The sequence below is a fragment of the Apostichopus japonicus genome, chromosome 2 (genome assembly GCF_037975245.1).
Source record: "Apostichopus japonicus isolate 1M-3 chromosome 2, ASM3797524v1, whole genome shotgun sequence".
NCBI classification, from domain to species: Eukaryota; Metazoa; Echinodermata; class Holothuroidea; order Aspidochirotida; family Stichopodidae; genus Apostichopus; species Apostichopus japonicus.
In genome coordinates this window covers 13,258,175-13,278,042 of record NC_092562.1, presented here as the reverse complement: position 1 = coordinate 13,278,042, position 19,868 = coordinate 13,258,175, and the positions used below count along the sequence as shown (strand labels likewise).

Sequence of the window (19,868 nt, the reverse complement as noted above, 5' to 3'; positions counted from 1 at the left end):
GTACTTAGAAACCATGCTGAGTAACAACATTGATTGGTCTAGTAATGCTACAATTGTACATAAGAAAGCAAATCAGAGGCTATATTTCTTGAGAAAACTGAAGAACCTCAGAGTGGATAAACAATCATGACCTTGATCTATAAATTCCTCATTCAAAGTGTTTTGATGTATAACATAATTTGTTACTTTGCCAATGTTACAAGAATCGATGTGAAGATACTTGAGCAATCTCAGAAAGTTGCTCAGCGGATAATCGGTGTTCACTTCCTTCGTTAGAGTGCTTGTATCATGAGAGGGTCTGCAATAAAGTGAAACAAATCATGCAAGACTCAACACACCCCTTGTTTGAGCACTACATTTACCACCGCTCTGGAGTGCGTTTATGCCCACCACGTACACTTAGGCCCCGCTTCATATACTCATTTGTGCATAATTCTATCCATACTTTTTAATTCACGAGTGAGAAGATTTCTTATTTAGGACTTGCTGTATATATGTTTGTATTAATGTATGTGTATCGCAGTCTATTGATACTTATACTTTTTTCTTTTATTTCGTTTGCGACCTGTGTAAGCCGAATTTTTGATTGTGGACAATAAATTCAATTCAATTCAATAATCTCTTGAACTATTTACTAACCAAAAACAACAATATCACCCTAAACATATGCAGATATGTTGTATGCATTTAACTCAATGATAATATTGATTTAATAAACCCTTATCTTCCTTAATTAGACTGTGATACCCATTATTTAACATTTAATCTTCCAAAATTACAGACAAGCCCAATAGACCACATGAATATTCATGACATGACTGGCTATGTAGCTATGCGTGCAAAGCTTACCACGGAGGAGTATAAAGACCATTCACGTAACAGTATACCATCCACCTCAGGGTTTCTTGTATGAGTTTAAAAAATGTAAATACACTGTCTTGCCACCTCTAATTTTTATTTCAATCCACTCATTCGAATTAACCAGAAATGCATTTGCAGCTGAGCTTTCATCCTGAGACCACGAAGATAAAATTTTACTTATTAAGCCTCAACTTTAATGCTTTTCATTTTATTGTATTTTTATATTAAATGTATATGGTACATAACCAGCACAGTACCGCAATGCCCGTTCCGCTGTTTGAGTCATTGCTTCAGGGGACACCTCTAAGGTTGTTGCAGGCATATCACTTTCCAACAAGGTTGCTAATAGGGAGGAAAACATCCAGGGCATGCTGTAAAAGGAATATTTCTTCTTCTGCTTCCCTCTGAATATCGACCTCAGTTAGGAGTTGCTGCCATCTTCTTAGCGATTTGTCCATTTACCTTACTTGTGGCATTCATGCCACATTTCCCTTCACTTTGTCTGAAAATGTGGTCCCTCTTAATTTCGTGGTAATCGACGAAGATTGTTCTACAGATTCTTCTGCAAACTTGGAAAAATGTTCATCTTTTATATAAAGTTTCACTTTTCACGATAGGTGAATGACACTTGATGTGAGTGAGGTCTTCAATTTGAAGAAGTCATCCTTCAAATATGTCGCTGATGGTAGCTTAAAAAAGATATAACGCAAGCACTGAAGCATCAGCCTTCCTAAGCCTCTTTGCGGGATGCAGCATTCCTGTAAATGAACGAGTTATGACAATTTTCAAAGAACAGGCTATTTGTCACAATATTACAGATACAAGGCATAAATTGTTTTTCTTATAACTGATATGAGAAGTATTTTTCTATCCACTTTTTGTTTTAAAAGATTCTGCAGTATTTTTCAACTATATGAATCAAAATTAACAACTTTAACTAAGAAATCAGGTTACATTACCCGGATGTGGGATCGGTGTTGTGTTATTTTGTGATCGTTCCATCCACATCTTGTGATGCCAAGGTAAAGATAAAAACGGTTATTGTTTGGCAGTGAGACCAGCATCCTTGCTGCCTAAGCATGTGTAGGCATAATAATACAAAATAATCACTGATTATACAAATTCCAAATGTAGACCCACATGTCTGTTTAGAATATGAGCCCTCGAAATGGGAATAAATGATTAACTATAAATGTGTAGTTATCAAGCTGGTCGTTAGTTCTTCAATCATTTGGCAGTTAAACCCGGTGTACCCATTAGGACATGGTACAGAACATCTACCAGTCTCGGGATCACAGTCATGGTGGTTCAAGTAGTTTACATCTCTGACGACAGCTAGCGCCGTACCAACCTGACCGGTATGTTGTTGAAAATATTCAGAGAGAAGAAAAGTATGTAGCTTTTAACCAAAATTTCAATCATTACTTAATCTTATCGGCAAGAAGAGGGCATGGACATAATGAAGGAGCAAAACGTATTGCCTTGAACATAGTTGAGGGAGGGTGAGAGGGGTCAACCGGAATATTGACAAATTGGGGATGAAGAACTAAGAACACGAAGACGAAAGTGGTGGGAAATGTCGAGAAGGAAGAAGAGAAACAAAGAGGAAAGAGTTAAACCAAGTCGAAGAGTCAGATGAAGTAGAAAATAGGAGAAGAGAGAGAACAGGAGAAACAAAATGATAAGGTCTAGCAAGTGGATGAAGAAGAGAAAAGCAAAATTAGTTCACTCAATATATTAAACGTTTATTTTATTTTTAATTCGACAAAACCGAACTCCTTTTAATTAAAAACCGAAAAAAACCGGTTTCATTGACTGCATTCCCACCGTGACAGCCAAACATATCATGGAGGCATTACGGATTATCTGCATAAGTTATTTTTGGGCGTTTACCTGTACTTTCAGCAGATTCCCAGAGAAATTACAGTAACTACTGTAAATCTTAAAAGTTTGTACCACAGTAAAAAAATGGATACGTTGACAAATCTGATATTTCGGTATCATGTGCTTATTAGGTTTACAGTAAGAACAGAGAATATTTGTAATCCCAACATCTGGATTAGTTGAAATTACACATATCCTCAGTTCTCATGCACTGTAAACCTCGTAGCACATGCTACCGATTCATAGCACGATCCCAGTTTTTACTTTGGTACACAACTTTAAGATTTACAAAAGTAACTGTGTTCTCTGTGAGTTTCAGGTGCTGAATGACAGACACACGTAGAAGAGTCGTTTCCGTTGTTCAGTGGAATGACGTAACCATTTGACCATATAAACGGCAGCAAAACGATAACGATGAAAAATATATAAAATATAAATTTCTAGATGAACGTGTTGGTAGTAGCCGTTTCCTTCCTTAGAGCAAGGTCGACTTTGCAGACCCTCGAAATGAGTCTATCGAAAATCTGGGCTGCACACGTTCTAGACTATTTATATGTGTTTTAAAGGCAGGCGCGTAGCCAATGGGGCGAAGGGGGCGACCGCCCCGCCACCCCCCCCCCCTTGAGCATATTTTGTTTGTACGTTTTTATGATATTGCTAGTAATTTCAAGCTTAGATACAACTTAAAAGGCCTGGGAAGTGCCATTTCCAGCGATCTGGGAGGCATTTTCAGCCCGAATTTTCTTGCACGCGTAGCGCCAAGTCACGGCGGCGCTACGCTAAGATTGTTTTCAATGCAGAATCTACGGCGCTGATAGTTTGCCTACATGTTCGCCCCTCCCTGGCATATTCCTGGCTACTAAGCACCTGATTATAGAAGCTCTTTACTATTAATGGCTATCGAATTCTTACCCGGTGACCTATTTAGCAAAACCCTTTACCTTCTGATGTGATTAAACCGTGCTATCTATACCTTATTGAAATGTTTTAAAAAGGATGCAGTGGGAAGATGTATTCTGATGATATGCAAGAGCAAGGTATTCTCAGCATCCGCAGGCTAGTGAAATTTGCATTCAATTCCCAGTGGCTTCCAGATAACAACGTTTTTGGAGTTGACGTGGTTTGTACCAAAAGTGAAACTGTAGCAAAAATATGAGGTCATTTTAATCGACTGGCAAGTTTGTTTAATGTAGTCTTTAAAATGAACATCCTAGTTTCATGAAAATTGGAAGTGCCTTAATTTAATAACATATTAATGCCCTACTGTCATTGTGGGCAAAGATAACGTCTCACCCCTTACATGACATACTCAGGCAGTTTCATTTTCTCTTTGTCTTAACATGTAGCACTCGTCTTCGGTACCTGTCATAATAAATTATATTCTTATTGTCATAATGAACGCGCAATTATCACTCAATTAATTTCCTCAATTTCGGTTTCATAGTATTATTGGGTTTATTTCCTTACGGCTACGTTCTTTGTTGACGCGAAACTATTCAGTATAACATATCAATACAAGTCTGTGAATTATGTCAATCGCTACACGTATTACACTAGTCCACTTTGGCGATGAAGCAGTATATGTAATAACTATTATTAATATCGCTTGTCACCTACAAGCAGAGTCAATTTGAGTTTACTTTACGTTACAATGGACATCTCGCAACTTTGTTTTGCTTTAATGGTTGCCATCACCGCCATCTTCGTGATCTCTGGAAACGATCCTTGTCGCTTATTAGGTAAGTGAGGGACAAAATGTTACCATTAAAGGCATAAATCTCAGCCGGAGAAAGAGAGAGAGTGAGAGAGAGTATCATTCCGTAGCAATATCTGGAACATTTACCTTGCTTCTTGCACATTTGAGTTTCTCTATCTTGCAGTGTTTAATAGCATTGCTGGTAAATTGAGAGCATTGTCATACAGTTCGTTCTTTCATAATCACCAGACTTATTTTTATGATGACAGTTCAAACCAGGCACAAGTTGTACTAATAATCCAAGGGTATGAGGCGAAAGCGAATTATTTCAAATAGCCGCCGGTCTTTGATCAGCATTTAACCTGTCGTATAATATGTTCGCATTTTGATTAATTTTGTCATATTTAATAGTAACATTTCAGAGCAATTATACGTGCAATGTTTAATAAATAATTAAGACAAGAACTTCTCAGTTGCTTCAGCGAAAATAATAATAATATAAATACAAAATTGAAAATGATCATATTGAAATGATCCCTTCTACGCTTAGCCTAGAAGGCAAATCGTACCGCTCTGAGGAAAGCCCAATCTTGGTTAATATTTACAGTGTTGTGTGACATGTCTAGTCATGGACACAACCAAATGAAGTCAGTATTAAATATACGGATGCTTTATTGATGTTGCTATCAATAAATTTCACTTCTTTGAAATTTGTCCTTAGATTCCAACGTCTGCGAGGTTTGCAAATGTGTGAGCCGAAATGTCAATTGTTCCAATAGGAATCTAACAGCAGTTCCATCATGTATACCGAATGACACTTACACCATGTATGTATTTAATTTATTGCAAAATGAATCATTTCTTCTTAGTTTCATATAAAGAATCTCTGTAGGCCGGCGGTTTTCTTATAGGCCATACATAATACATCAGATATCCCATCATAGAGATCAATGCTAAACTAAGTGGGTATTTTCAGATTGCTTTTTGTGTCTATCGAATTGTGGGTGGAGGAGAGATACGTATCACGGGTGCGGTCCGTGTGAAGAATACCACTTCGAAGAATTTGCACATCTTCGAAATGATCACAGAAAAGTTTGGACAGCTCGAGCACCTAATAGTTAGTTTCATCATTGACATCGATATGGTTATTTTGGTAAAGACAAACTGCATTTTATCCGCATGTCTTGTAAGAACCGAAGGAATCGTAAACTTTAACAAAGTCTAACGGTAGGAATAAACTAATATAACCCCCTGCCCTTTCCCCAGGACCGTAGGGAGGACGATGGTGTATGTGTGCTGGGTCAAGGTTCCATGTAGTGCAGTTTAACAAATTATTTGAACATAATTTTCTCTTTGGTGTTTCTTACTGTCCTTTACACCTTCTTCTTGTTATTGAGAGATATCCAAAACGAATCGATAGAAAGTCATGGTTACACTATAGCATTAAAGGTAAACGCTGATTATTCTTTCCACAGTAACTTAGAGAACAATGGAATCTCATGTATACCGAAGAATTATTTTAGATATTTTGTTGTACTGTTCAAACTGTGAGTATACTTTGTGTGGTCGGATTTAAATGCTTGTTTGGTCCACCTTCAGTTACGATGGAACACATCGGAATGTTCTTTCCTCCATAGATAATTATGAGTGGGGGAAAAAGCCTAGTCGTAACTTCTGGCAATGTAACAATTCCTAAAATCTTTAGAGAATCATACCAGGAACAAAGTATATTGTAATACTATGTCCCATTGTATAATAATGCAAGATTGGTTGTTACTCCCCAATACAAGTTCATTTATAATGCCAACGAGAATATTGGGATGTATTGTGAACAAAATCAACAGAAGGACAAATGCTCGACAACAATGTGACCCTTGACCACTTCCTCTTTCTCTCTCTTTGTCGGGTCTCCATCCTACATCGAGATTCATATTCCCCTTATTGGTTTAGTTAGAACCTCTAGAATACACAAATACGCTGTGATGGGGATATCTTTGTCAAATTAACAAAGAAAATATTACAACTAATTAATAGTTGGTTTCAATTGTTTGACAGCACAATCGGAATGAACTCCGTGACAGAACCATTTATTCCACCAACAAGTTTGAAAAAAATGTAAGTCAATGTTTGTTCATAATGCTTGGGATATACTTAATCATCTTCAATTGTACTCAGTAGGTCTATGCCTTAGATGATTTAAAATGCACCTGAAACTTTGGAGAAATTGGTCGTTTAGAGAAAGGTCCGTCTCTCAAATTTATATATGTACGAGCATATTATAAATTTACTACCAAATAAAACAGGCTATAATTGTGAAAACTACATCTGAAATACCGTTAATGCATTTCATAGTGATAAAAACTTAAATTGGAAACATTTACACTTTATTGTAGTTTAAGACTACCAGAACTAAGTTTGTAAACCTTTCTGAATAAACAAAACTGCTGCAAAACATCTACAAGTTTAAAAGTTCATTATACACATGTCGCCAACGGACTTCTTTTATATTTCTTTAGAATTGCTAACAACAACCTTCTGGAAAGAATTGATCTGATTTTCAGCCAATGCGAACATCTTGAGGAAGTGTGAGTTTAAACCTTAAATTTGAAGATTTTGTAGAAAGGAAAACACTTTTTGGGTCACCACTTAGTGAACTGGTATAATCTGATCTAGGCTTGTAACAGACCTAGAACACCACATCTTCTAGACACACGTTCTGTTCCAGGTCAGTTGTTGCCAGTCGCCTATTTATCAAACAATTAAAAATTTAAAGTATATATATATATATATATATATATATATATATATATATATATATATATATATATATATATATATATATATATATATATCAGGCCTCGACAAATACGGTAGCCAACTCGCCAATGGCGACTAGAATGTTGCGACTGGCGAGTAAAACATGCATTACGCTCGACATTTCGGCGAGTGGCCCATTCGCTCACTGCCTTTATACGCTAGTCTTACTATTAACCTGTGAGCCAATCAACGAAGGCCTTATGTTAAACATCACAGTAGAATTATTAAGTGCACTGTTACAAGTGTGTCCTTAGGAACAGCTCTGTTCACCAGCTCGAAACTAATTTGATACTAATCTCTCAAACTAAATGATACACGATAGGTGTAACCAACATGGAAAACAACAAACTTAAATCAATGCGTAAGGACAACTGGGTACCTTGTGTGTACGATATGTACAAATGAAAACAACGTTGCCAGTAGGTTAATCGCAATCGTGCGATAAGGCCTACCTGACGTGTCAATGAGTAAAAGAATGTATCCCTATTCACAAGTCAGTTATATGAGGCATAGCTTCGGTTTTTGTCGACAAACGTTCACTTCTGTTACCAAATTGTTGACCCTTATAATGGCCAGCTAGAAAAGACGAAACTTTAATTCATCGGACACTCAGAAATCATCGATAATAATAATTGTTAGTACCAAGCGTACATCATGGAAACGTGGTTGTGACAGTCACTCAAGCAAGTTTCGATTTCATTTTTGTATCATGTAATAGTGCTAAGTATCTGCAACCGCTTCATCTACATATTTATGACAAATTGCAACCGTGTTTGTTCTTTTATCATGTCTTCTTCGTTTTTAATATTCAGGAACTTACATAGCAATCGCGTTGCCTTCCTGCCAGATTATATTACACGAAATTGTTCCAAACTAACTCTCCTGTAAGTACATTTTGACACTTTTATAAATGCCATCGTTAAACCCAATGTCGTTTAATGTATTCATTCCTATATTGTAATGTCGTATTGTTTTATTTTGTATTTATTAAGCCGTTTAAGTGCTAAAATACCAAACAGTTTTTTGTTCTCTTTCGAGACAATTATTAAATTCTTGAGACATGCCCTTTTTCACATACAATGACTGGCCTTACTTTTAATACTATAACAAATTATGTTAAATGCATTTATGTATTGCCTTCGTCTTTGTTTTTCTACTTCTTTTTCTTTATTGATATTCTTTCGCAGTGATTTACGAAACAATCTTTTCGATCGGATTAATCAACACAGCTTGGGTTTTCTTCCACGACTGTTCGATTTGTACGTATAACGGGGGAAATGTAGCAGTATCCTATAGTATCGCATCTATTAAATAAAGTTTCAAACTATCAAAGAAGTAGCGATACAGACAATTGTTGTCGTTTTTTTCTTTTTGGTATCGTTATCAGTCATTTCTGAATACGTTACGCAATTGTTTCCATATGATGATTTGTATTCATTCATACTTTGATTTATTTCGTGAGGGTTTTTTTCAGACACAGAATAAACTCTTATGCAAATCTTGCGTCTTGCCTGATCATCTGAGAATTGACGTCACAGTCACGTCAACTTAAGTTAAATGTAAGTACATTGAAACCAGGTTTATTTTGACCCAGAAGAATGGAAATGACGTCGTTCTGCTAAGGTTTTACTGCATTCCATGGTGTAAGGTCTCTTAAAAGCATAAAGGCATAAACTTATTGAGACTCTTGATGTTAGGAGACAGTTACAAGTAAAGTAAACGTTTTTAATTTGATGGTCTGTTTCCCAAGCTGAATGTTTATTGAAAAGGAATGCTTGCCTTTCGGTCACAATTGTTCCTACATTAAGTTGCTTAAACAGAAACTCTTTTTTTTTTATATGGCCGTTTGTTGCAGTAAGGTTTTAATATCGTTATTATTATTATTATTATTATAATAATAATGTAATTATGACATTTCACGCCGCTGATATGTCATATTAATCAAATAAGGATGTACCTTCGCAAGATGAGATTTTGTTTTCCTGACAGTACTTCTGGGGAGATTGTGGCTATGAAGCTCACAGCTGAAAAATCTGTCAAACCATTCAGTGAACATGAATACCAATTTTGTAAAGTTACGCTCGTCCACTATGTTGCATACAACAAGATATTTTAAAGGAATCTGGCGTACCCCTTTCATTGGTACTGAAAAAAATAAATGAATAAATTTTGAGTAAATGTACTGGACTGTATTGCAACGGAGTTGGATGATATATTCTTCACACTGTTGTATTGGACTTGGAAATTCAAAATAATTTGTATTATCCCATTATTCATATCATTATTGTTCTTATCCATCTTACACAATATTTCATTACTTAATAGGAGACTGAGCTTGAATCGGAATCTTCGTCACATTGATGAGGGGGCTTTGAATCTAGTTTGCGAGAGTTTGCAGAAACTGTAAGTGGTTGTTACTTCAATAGTCTGTTAAAGTAACAAACTATAACTAACATTAAAATATCATAGCCGATCCCGTGTAAGTGGTTGTTACTTCCATAGTCTGTTAAAATAACAAAATATAACTAACATGATACTATTATAGCTGATCATATGTAATGGTTGTACTTCTATAGACTGTTAAAATAACAAACTATAACTAACTTGAGACTATTATAGCTGGTCATATGTTCCTGAAATAGTATGGAGCACCATCCAGGGTTTATTGTCTCAGACAGTGGATATGAACTTTCTGTCATCTAATGTCAGTTAATAACCAAATCATATATTTTGTATACTATATACACAAGTATATATGATACAAGTTATATTTTTACCTGTTCTATCTACATTATTATTTAATGAAGCTGCTGAATTTAGTACGAACGTTTTTTTTTACATTTGTGGACTTTGTGGACAATTACGTGAATCTAATCTGCTAGCTAAGTTGGCATACAGTCAGATTTACAGTTGCATCCAGTCAGTCATATTCGTGGAGGTGTTAGATGTACATGAGTGGCATTAGATGGTATTGGATTTTATTGTCGAATACTCCAAATAAGTAAGTATAAATATTGTATAAAGTTCTTTTAAATTGTTACCTACTAACGCAAAAAAACAAAACAATTCACAACACTATAGGCTGATTAATGAGATTTTCAAACGAACATTTCTCAAGAGATAACGTGCATTGCTGAGTAAAAGAGTGCAATAAGTTGCTGCTCATGTTGTACTAACGATGGTGGTGTGCTTTAAGGTAAATAGATTCGGTCACTCTAGCACTTATTTCGTAATAAAGAACACCTTTAAAGATATTTAATTGGTAAAATATGTAGCACATTAAATTATTAAATTTTCTTATGCACAGGGCAATGCTCGGATGCGATATGCTGGGAAACGTCCCAACAGGCCTTATCAGAGGCTGTACTAAACTTACGACTTTGTAAGTTAAACTATATGTGTTATCAACTTGTATTATTTTCATTGCCGACGATAAAATAATACTAATATATTTAATAACAATGATCGTTACAACCGTCATCGCCATTGTCATCTTTACTATATTTTACGTTTATCATTCTTCTTCTTACGTTATAACATCGTTTATGTAATTTCTTTATCTTTTTACAGAAAATTATCATCTGATAACATTACCTACATCGATGGCGAAATGTTTAATTCCCAAATTGGGTTGTTTTACATGTAAGTTTGTAGATTTCTATGTAAGTGTTAACATAAATGTAATTGCATTGTGTTGACCTTCACCAACACAATGCTATATTAAGACATGGTTACCATTAATTTATATGATAGATTATTTCTCTTATTCTCATTTTTTATCACTTCAATTAGAGAGTTTGTTTAGACAAGAATTTGAACACAAAAATGTGTTCCACCATACTAATAAATTGATTTTGCTTTCATTAAATGTTTGCAACAGTAACATACACATAATCCTATTTCCTTTACCTGCGAAAAGTCTCGCTATGTGTCAAATTAAAGTCACGATGCAGGGTAACTGTAACCATACTGCTATAGTATTATACGGCCAGATCCCAACATTTGGGGCAAATTTAATGTAGCAACACTAAAATGCGAGGTTGGAAGTTGCGATTTACGGCATAACGTAGTAGTAAAAAATACTCTTGATTTCTTTGATTTTATTTTTCTTGTCTTGTTTTTCGTGCATTTTATTTAAAAAATAATCATAATAATATCAGATTACAACATCTCTCTTTTCCTTTCTACTGGTTAGAACTTTCAGGAGTAACCCTTTAATACAGCTTGACGATTCAACATTCAAGCACCTGACGTCGATTCAGAGTTTGTAAGACTTGTTATAATGGCCACAGCTATATAACCTTTTATTATAGTAATCATTTCAATACCAAGTATGTTTAATGTTAGCATAAGGGAAAGTTTAGCACATTATTGCAAATGCGTACAATCACGTTTAATAAGGAAAATGATATCGCACAATTATACGATATTATACTTGTATATACGGAAGCACTCTTTTAAATTTTCTTGAGGGGCAGAAGAAACTAAATGCTTCACAAGCTTTACAAAAGCTGAAACCTCAATGCAAGGTGCCCTCCAAAAAATGCTATATTATTTGTGTTGATCTCAACCAGATATATTTAAAGTGCAAAAGTGTTTATTTTCTCTTTATCTCTGATTCTATCTCTTTCCGAGTCGATTTATTTTGCTAGCGAGAATATTGACAAAAACTTCAGGTGATTAAGGACTTTCATTTGACTTAATCCTCTATTTTCAGAGTACTGTCCAATACGAGTCTTATTTCCATACCAGCCAAACTTTTCAACAGTACTTCGATAATCCGTGACCTGTAAGTATATACATTCTAGGGTTGCATCGTGTCAAAGTTGATTTACGCACTCAACATTACGCAGACTTTTTGAATATTTGCGCGAGAGCACTCAGTACTTAGATATAATACTCCCTTACAGTCCTATTATGTCAAACTCGATACATCAATTCTCTAATACATGAATCGATATATAATATCTATCGACAAAGATTTTGACTGCGAGGCCACGAAGATCTCTCTTTCGCGGTGATGGATTTTTATATGTATTTATGTATCTATGTATTTTAGATCCTCCTGCAAGCAGGAACTCGCGAATAGACCTCTATGGAGTGTCAAACCGTAAGGACAGCAAGAAATTGTTTTATGTGTGTACCATTTGTTTGCGACAACGTTGAAAGTTTACTAACACACACCGAGTTTTCCCCACGAGTTTCAAAATAACAAGAGGGAAGCTGAAATCAAATGATCATTCCATTAACATCGTAAATTTCTCACCTCTGATATTCGCTTGTGAAGCGAAGATGCATTCACAGCTCTCGTCAAAACTTAGCCTATATATACCAAACCTTCTTACAACAAAATAAGAATCAGCATATATTTTAACGACGCTTTAGCGACAACAAATGTTGGAGAAACCAACAATGGCTTATGGATTACAACTTACACGTCGGTTGGCTTCCAATTCAACAGTTTCAACTCAAATTTAGAATCTTTCCAATTAAGAAAGTCATTTCAGATGGGAAAACCGTAGATTGGTCTTGGATGCAAAACCCACCTTACTGTGACTCGGCCTCGGTATCGAACCTTCCGATTACTAAGCAGCATTACTTCAATGAGCACCGGCCACAACCTAGGCGTTCAATTTTTTCCTAGGTGTTCGATGAACCTAATCTAGCTTATATTGCATGTATTATCACTTCGCTGATTGAATGAAAATTGACCGTCCAGGAAGTTACCTGCAGAGCCGTGCAATCTTCCCTACAAGAACTGTTAATCTTGCTATAATTTACTGATATTCTGACCGATTGTTGTGAACAACTATTACTTAATCGACCGAACAAGATTCAAAGAGAGAGTACAGAGACAGCCAGACAACTTCATATCATTGACTGCAACTACCTCTCTATTTAACTGTTGCTGACTATTGTTTCTTCTGTTTCTTTACAGGGATCTTTCAACTAATAGATTAATTACGATTCCCGAAGAACTGTTTTCATCTGAATACACCAACCACTTCATGATGAGACTAACGCTGAGCGATAATCAACTTGAATATATTCCACCGACTGTATTCAGTCACTTGCGGAGGCTCCAACAACTGTAAGTGATATATCCGCATCATTTGGCTAGAGGGAATTGCATAAGGCACTATTCTTTAACCGTTTCCAATGATGGAGTTGTGTCAATACCAAAACCAGCACATGAATTCATCGCGTTAATGTATTCTTGGTATCTTTGCAATAACTGCTATTGACATAGGATGTCTTAACAAATGGCTTTATAAACTTCTTATTAAACCTGGTCTGGTACGGGGATGCTTTCAGATAAACAACAATCACCTTAGTGTCACATTAATCACCGTCAACGTCTTTCATTGAAATTGTTCTTGTCTTAATACAACAAAGATATTTGGACGGTAACAGTTTGCTCGAAATTCCAGAAGGGATGCTGTCGTTAACGTCCGTTGACACACTGTGAGTAATTACATTCTCAGATCAAAGTGAAATTCACAAAGTCAAATAACTTGTTGTTCATGTACACCATGAAACTTCAAACTATAAAAAATCATAGTTGCACACACAGTGTCACAATATCGAATCTTCTGTAAACCGTACAAAAGAAAAGTAATTTTATTTATTGGACTCTATTGTACTTAAACTGACAACCTTATAATACTTTTTAACCTTTTAACCATTTCATCAAGGTACATTTTCCGAAATCAAATAGCAAATTTAACCAAAAGTTTATACCTGCCGAACTCCCAGAACAAACCTGCAAAGCTAATGTGAGTATATATTTGTAGATTCGTCGGAATCAGTTGCAGGTGGTAACGATCATTGTGAATTTTTCATAAGATGTCATAATTAGAACAAACATAACCAAAGTTTGCGTAACTGCCAGTGCTTGCGTCTGCCAATTCGACAAGACCTCTTGCTGGTAGATTTGCCACCAAACAACGAAGTAAATTGCCTTTTTTGAACTATAGATAATTTATACTTTTAATAACTGTAATTTAATTGACCTGTTAACCTGTGGACTGGTACAAGAATCTCAGTTTCCAGAAATGAAAGGACTAGATTCATGGTTTGATAGTTTTACTAGTTGACAGGTCAGCTGATGGTTTTTGCTCTTTGTTGTTGTTTTGTAAAGTTGTTTGCTGGTGTTCGATAATTATTTGTTTTTGTTTTGATCTTGTCGTTCGGTGAGTAGATCTGGTTGCTTTGTTCGATGGGTTGATTAGTTGGCTGCTTTATGATTCGGTTTATTTGCAGTTATTTATTTTTCCCTGGTTTGCGATGGAAATTCAGTCAATCGTTTGATTTGAATGGAGTATTGATAGTTTGTCCAACTGTTTATTGCTGCCTTCATAGTAGTTTTACTGATCAATTGATTGGTATGCTCGTTGATCTAATTGTTCATTAATTAATCGATTAAATGGGTAGTTCAGTGACCGTCCTGATTCTTGATTGGCTGACTTTAAAACAAGAACCAAATTGCTATTTCTAAGTTTGACAGCCAATTCGTGTATGAAGAACGATATCCTAACTCTTTATAGTTTTGACCTAAAGTACTTATTATTATGACTACTATGTTGATTATTATCATTTTTATGATTATTTTTATGATGATGATTATTATTATGATTATCGATATGATCAATATCATGATTATAATCATTATTATCGTTATCATTATTACCATTATTATTAATGTATCGATAAATCGACTTTCACTTTGCTCAAACCCCTTGAAGCGAAGCTCAGAGAAATCCGGTCCAACATCTCTCTGTTGAATTTCTCAAAGGAATTCAAGAAAATGGTGAAATGTGAGTTGCGCTGCATGTGAATATTCCGTACTTAATTATATTGCAATTACAAGAATTCATAACATCAAATTCACAGAAGTGATGTGCGCGGGGTTTATTTAAACAGCTTCTTAAAACAGCTTTTTAAACTGTATTTATCACAAACAGGTAGCTATTGACTAATTATATTTGTTTTGACTTATTATTATTATTATGATGACGATGATGATGACGATGATGATGATGATGATGATGATGATGATGATGATGATGATGATGATGATGATGATGATGATGATGATGATGATGATGATGATGATGACGATGACGATGACGATGACGATGACGATGGCGATGACGATGACGATGACGATGACGATGACGATGGCGATGGCGATGGCGATGGCGATGGCGATGGCGATGGCGATGGCGATGGCGATGGCGATGGCGATGGCGATGGCGATGGCGATGGCGATGGCGATGGCGATGGCGATGGCGATGGCGATGGCGATGGCGATGGCGATGGCGATGGCGATGGCGATGGCGATGGCGATGGCGATGGCGATGGCGATGGCGATGGCGATGGCGATGGCGATGGCGATGGCGACGGCGATGGCGATGGTGATGATGATGATGATGGTGATTAGTATCATTACTGATGATCATTAGTATCATTATTATCATTATTATTATTATTGTTGTTATTATTATTATTATTATTATCATGATTATCATTAATATTATTATTATTATTATTATTATCATTATCATTATTATTATTATTATTAATGGTGGACATAGGTTCGCCTAGTATCATAACATTGCCAACATGAGTAGAACTTGCATTAAGTTGGCGAAAAATAAATATCTAATGAAAATGAATCAATATTAATGACATTAACATTAACTGATTTTCATCTTTTTTCATTTTTAATTTAAGCATACTCACATGTAATGGTCTTTATATTCCGACCGCGCCCTACAATATAAATATGTAAGTTAATGTATTGTTGTGTGACGTGTAATTTTCTTGCTGTTTTCTTTTTTTTGTTGAAATATGAAACATTTTGAATGTTTTGCTTAGTTGGCAATGTTCTTTGAAAATTGTTTTCTTCCAATTTATAATAAGTGATTATATGAGGAAATACAAAAGAAAAATCAGTTTGCCGTGGTACCAAACTTCAGTTTGTTTTTTTAAAAAATGCTATGAGGATGTGATTTTAACCTGGAGATGTTGAAAAGTACCGGCAAGTTGGATAGCTTAATTATCAACTTCATACACCTGAATGTTCTGTGTTCTATAGGTATTCAATTTATAGTTTATCCTAAATGTCTTACTACAATAGCATAACAAACAGGACCTCGCTTTGGGATTTGTCTTTTACAGTGATTGTGTAGAAAACACTTTTCAGACAACGATTAAAGTAATAGACACTGATCAAAGGGCCAGTCTGTTGCAGAGAGGATTTAACTGCGCACGAACTTTACCTAGAATTCTTCGTCGCTATACATGCGTGGCTTGTGCTCAGGGAAGTTATACACTCCTGCAAGGCCTTGAAGGTTGTATACCGTGTCCACGTGGTGAGTAAATTTCAATCCATGTAGTTATTGTAATTGGTGTCTTATTAATTTCATGCAGTCATTTATCGCTACTCCTCCTCTCCTCGTCTACGAAGCTAGCTCCTTCCGCTTCTTATTGACTTCGCTTTTTATTGGTTTTTGAAATCAATTGCTGTCATTTTCATTTGAAATAATATCACTTGCATAGATGTTAGTGTCACATACTTAAGACTTCACTCAACGGACGTTTCTTCTCTCAGGTGGTTTCTACCAGGACGAAGTCGGCCAATATCAACGGTTACCGAACGTTATCGCTTGCAATAACTGCAACAATGGAACATTCGTTGCCAAAGGAGGAGGCGTCAGCCCTCTAAATTGTGCGGTTTGCCCGGAGGGTACCAACAAGAGTCGACACGCTGGGTATCGAGATGTTTCTGTATGGATAACTACTTTCGAAGAGATCGATTCGGTGGTTGTGAACTCTGTCCACAAGCAGGACTGAGATGTGAAAACGACTTCGTTACCATAGAACCCGGATACTACTGGGACTGGACTTCATCAAACATTACAGAGTACAGGTTGTACATTGAAAATCTACAGAAATTTGATGATTCTTATGATGAAACCACAGCGTCCTTTTCCGGTTCTCTAGCTTATGTACACCCATGTCGCCAAACATTTAAATGTGATAACAAGAACGATATCGTTGAAGGGAATTGTCATAAAGGCTACACAGGATTTATGTGTACGGAATGCGCTGAGAAGTACTTCCCACTCCTGAACTTTTGCCATGAATGTCCTCAGACATGGGTCTTCCTTTTAGAAGTGGCAGTAGGGTTGCTCCTACTTACCGGCTGTTGCTTTTACGTAGTCTACACGTACAGACGTAAAAGACACGAGGAAGCTCGTTCAATTGTTGACGTTGCGCTTGCAAGAGGGAAAATAGTTCTTGGTTTCTATCAAGTGATGGGAGAATTTTGGGACTCGTTAGATGTCCTTTATTGGCCCGAGGTCTTTAAACAACTGTCTGATTGGTTAGATCTCTTGCAGTTTAACATATCTACCATTTTCATAAAACCCAGCTGCTTCGTTCCTAGTGTATCTTTAAATGCATATTCCGAGTTTCTCATAGGAATTATTGTGACTGTTAGTGTTGCATTAGTCCCAGCTATGGCAGTTTGTTTAAGACTAATACGTGCAGAGTTTTTCCAAGGGGACTCTTCGAATTCTCGTTTACAAAGATTGCGTCAAGTTGTTATCATCAAACAAGATACATTGCTATTTGCAACTCTTTTGGGCTTGTTTATCACGTATCCCTCTACTTGTAATTCTATCATTACATTGTACAGACCCGCATGCCAAACGTTTACATTAGACGAAACTATGTTGCACAACGTTAGCCTCCTGCGATCTGACCTTTCCATCAATTGTAACACAAACACCCATCGCAAATTCGAAATTGCTGCTTACATATTTTCGCTATACATTGTAGCTTTTCCTGGATTATTATTTTATCTTTTGTGGAAATATCGTAAAGATTCAAGTGTTGAAGATTCTACAAGGTCATCATCATTGCATCCAAAATGGTTACGATTTCTCAACGAGAACTACAAAGATCGGTTTTGGTACTGGGAAATTGTAGAAATTACAAGAAAAGTTTCACAGACTTGCATTGTCATTCTGTTCGGATGGGGCAGCTCTCTTTCAATCTTCATCACGATATTCCTCGCCGTTATCTTCTTTACTCTTCATGCATCATTTTCACCGATGAAGGATAAGTTTGAGCAACAACTCCAGGTACACATTGATATCAATTTCAACTTGTGAATTGTCCATGTACCTCTATAAGTTAGTTATAAGACATTCTGCACTTGAATGCTATTTCTCATGAAGGAGGTATTTATATTTCTTTTCTTGTAATAAACTTGATAAACAAATTGAATGATAACATTTTATAACTTTCATAACTAATTTTTCTTAAAGTAAAGTCATTGTTTAGCTAGAATATTATTTCATTCTATATTATGAAATTATTGACATGCATTATGATGTTAAAAGGTGGAAGCAAAAGACAGATTGCAAACTTTTTCAATGATCTCAGATATCATAAAGTTAAAGTTACAAATTTAAACTCAAGGTTTACAGTCTTGTATCAAGGCAAGGCCTTGTCACACGACTTTGCTACGGTTAACCATGGTCATTGGTAATTTGTCAAAAAAAAAGCATGTACAATCCAGCAGTGCGCTACATTTACGTGACCGCTGAGGGACTTCCCATTATTGGGCAACCACAAACCGGCGCACGCATGTACCTCGTTGATCGCCATTTAAACACCAGTGTGGAGAGGTAATGGAGATAAAGTGCATTGTTAAAAGAACAAAATGTAATATCTTGCCTGGACTCGAGCCCTGCAATCCTTAGTTTGTATGTCAATTGCCTGAACCATGATAACATTATGCAAACATCCATCCACCCATTATTTATTAATTTTTTTTTACAAACCTTCTTCAGCTTCTTTCTTTGTTGGCAATCTTCCTCAACATGTTAATGGTTGCTGTACCGGCTTATGAAACAGATTTCCTGTTTGTGAAAGGAGCAATAACATTTATATTGATTTTTCTCAATATCGTTGTCCTCGGTGTTACTTTCGGTGAGTTAATTGAAGAGCTGCCGTGACCAAAATGTACAATTTTCTATGGTGACCATTATAAATACCAACCACAAAATACAGCAGGGACTACACGTGGTTAATATTAAGAATAGAATACTTATCAAGTTAGTCAATGGATTGTATTTCCTTTTTACAAGTGCATCTTGTTAATTCATGTGTAGATCTGTTGTAAGGTTAAGTAGCAAAAGTTTACATATTGCAACAAGTTTAGCTCATTGTTGTAAATCTTCTACCATGCTAAATCAACGGCGAGCTCCATAAGTTAGATGAATCAAACTTAAGATTGTGATTATACACATTTCGTACTTGTAGTTCTTGTTGTATGATCATAACTTTTTTTTGGGGGGGGGGGGTGGGGTGGGTTGGGGTTTTGGCATTCCGATCAATAGTTCCAATCACTCCTTAAACTGAAAAGTACATTATTCTTGATTTTCTTCCGTAGGAAAACCATTGCTGAAACTTGCAAAAGTAATCTTCGTGTACATAAGAGGCCGAAGATGTCTTATCCGGTCACCAGAATACGAACCCATTCCTGAAAGGAATAACAACTTTCATGTAAATCGTCATCATCTTTTGATAAACG

At 35.9% G+C, this 19,868-nt stretch overlaps 1 protein-coding gene across 7 annotated transcripts; it reads left to right on the top strand.

The window, feature by feature from the left end:
• Positions 1-4,235: 4,235 nt before the first annotated feature.
• On the top strand, positions 4,236-19,868 carry LOC139978690 (podocan-like). Of its 7 annotated transcripts, none has more exons than XM_071989128.1 (20): positions 4,236-4,484; positions 5,163-5,268; positions 5,917-5,988; positions 6,497-6,556; positions 6,958-7,026; positions 8,071-8,142; positions 8,446-8,517; positions 9,584-9,661; positions 10,566-10,640; positions 10,829-10,900; positions 11,454-11,525; positions 11,976-12,047; positions 13,197-13,349; positions 13,655-13,723; positions 13,954-14,034; positions 15,004-15,075; positions 15,995-16,048; positions 16,442-16,635; positions 19,126-19,264; positions 19,728-19,868. In XM_071989128.1, the coding sequence occupies exons 1-19, from the start codon at positions 4,397-4,399 to the stop codon at positions 19,182-19,184; spliced, it is 1,590 nt and encodes a 529-aa protein (XP_071845229.1). In that variant the 5' UTR covers positions 4,236-4,396; the 3' UTR covers positions 19,185-19,264; positions 19,728-19,868. The 7 variants fall into 7 exon arrangements, with proteins under 7 accessions (XP_071845229.1, XP_071845239.1, XP_071845258.1 ...); XM_071989103.1 differs by lacking the exon at positions 19,728-19,868 and adding an exon at positions 16,875-18,411 and having other exon boundaries at positions 4,239-4,484; positions 19,126-19,263; XM_071989113.1 differs by lacking the exons at positions 5,917-5,988; positions 19,728-19,868 and adding an exon at positions 16,875-18,411 and having other exon boundaries at positions 4,240-4,484; positions 19,126-19,263.

Bases quoted from the DNA above. Each gene is read 5' to 3' on its own strand.
- LOC139978690 (XM_071989103.1), top strand. From the start codon at position 4,397: ATGGACATCTCGCAACTTTGTTTTGCTTTAATGGTTGCCATCACCGCC. The intron at 12,048-13,196 runs GTAAGTATATAC...GTTTCTTTACAG, and splicing joins ACTTCGATAATCCGTGACCT to GGATCTTTCAACTAATAGAT. The intron at 16,636-16,874 runs GTGAGTAAATTT...TTCTTCTCTCAG, and splicing joins TTGTATACCGTGTCCACGTG to GTGGTTTCTACCAGGACGAA.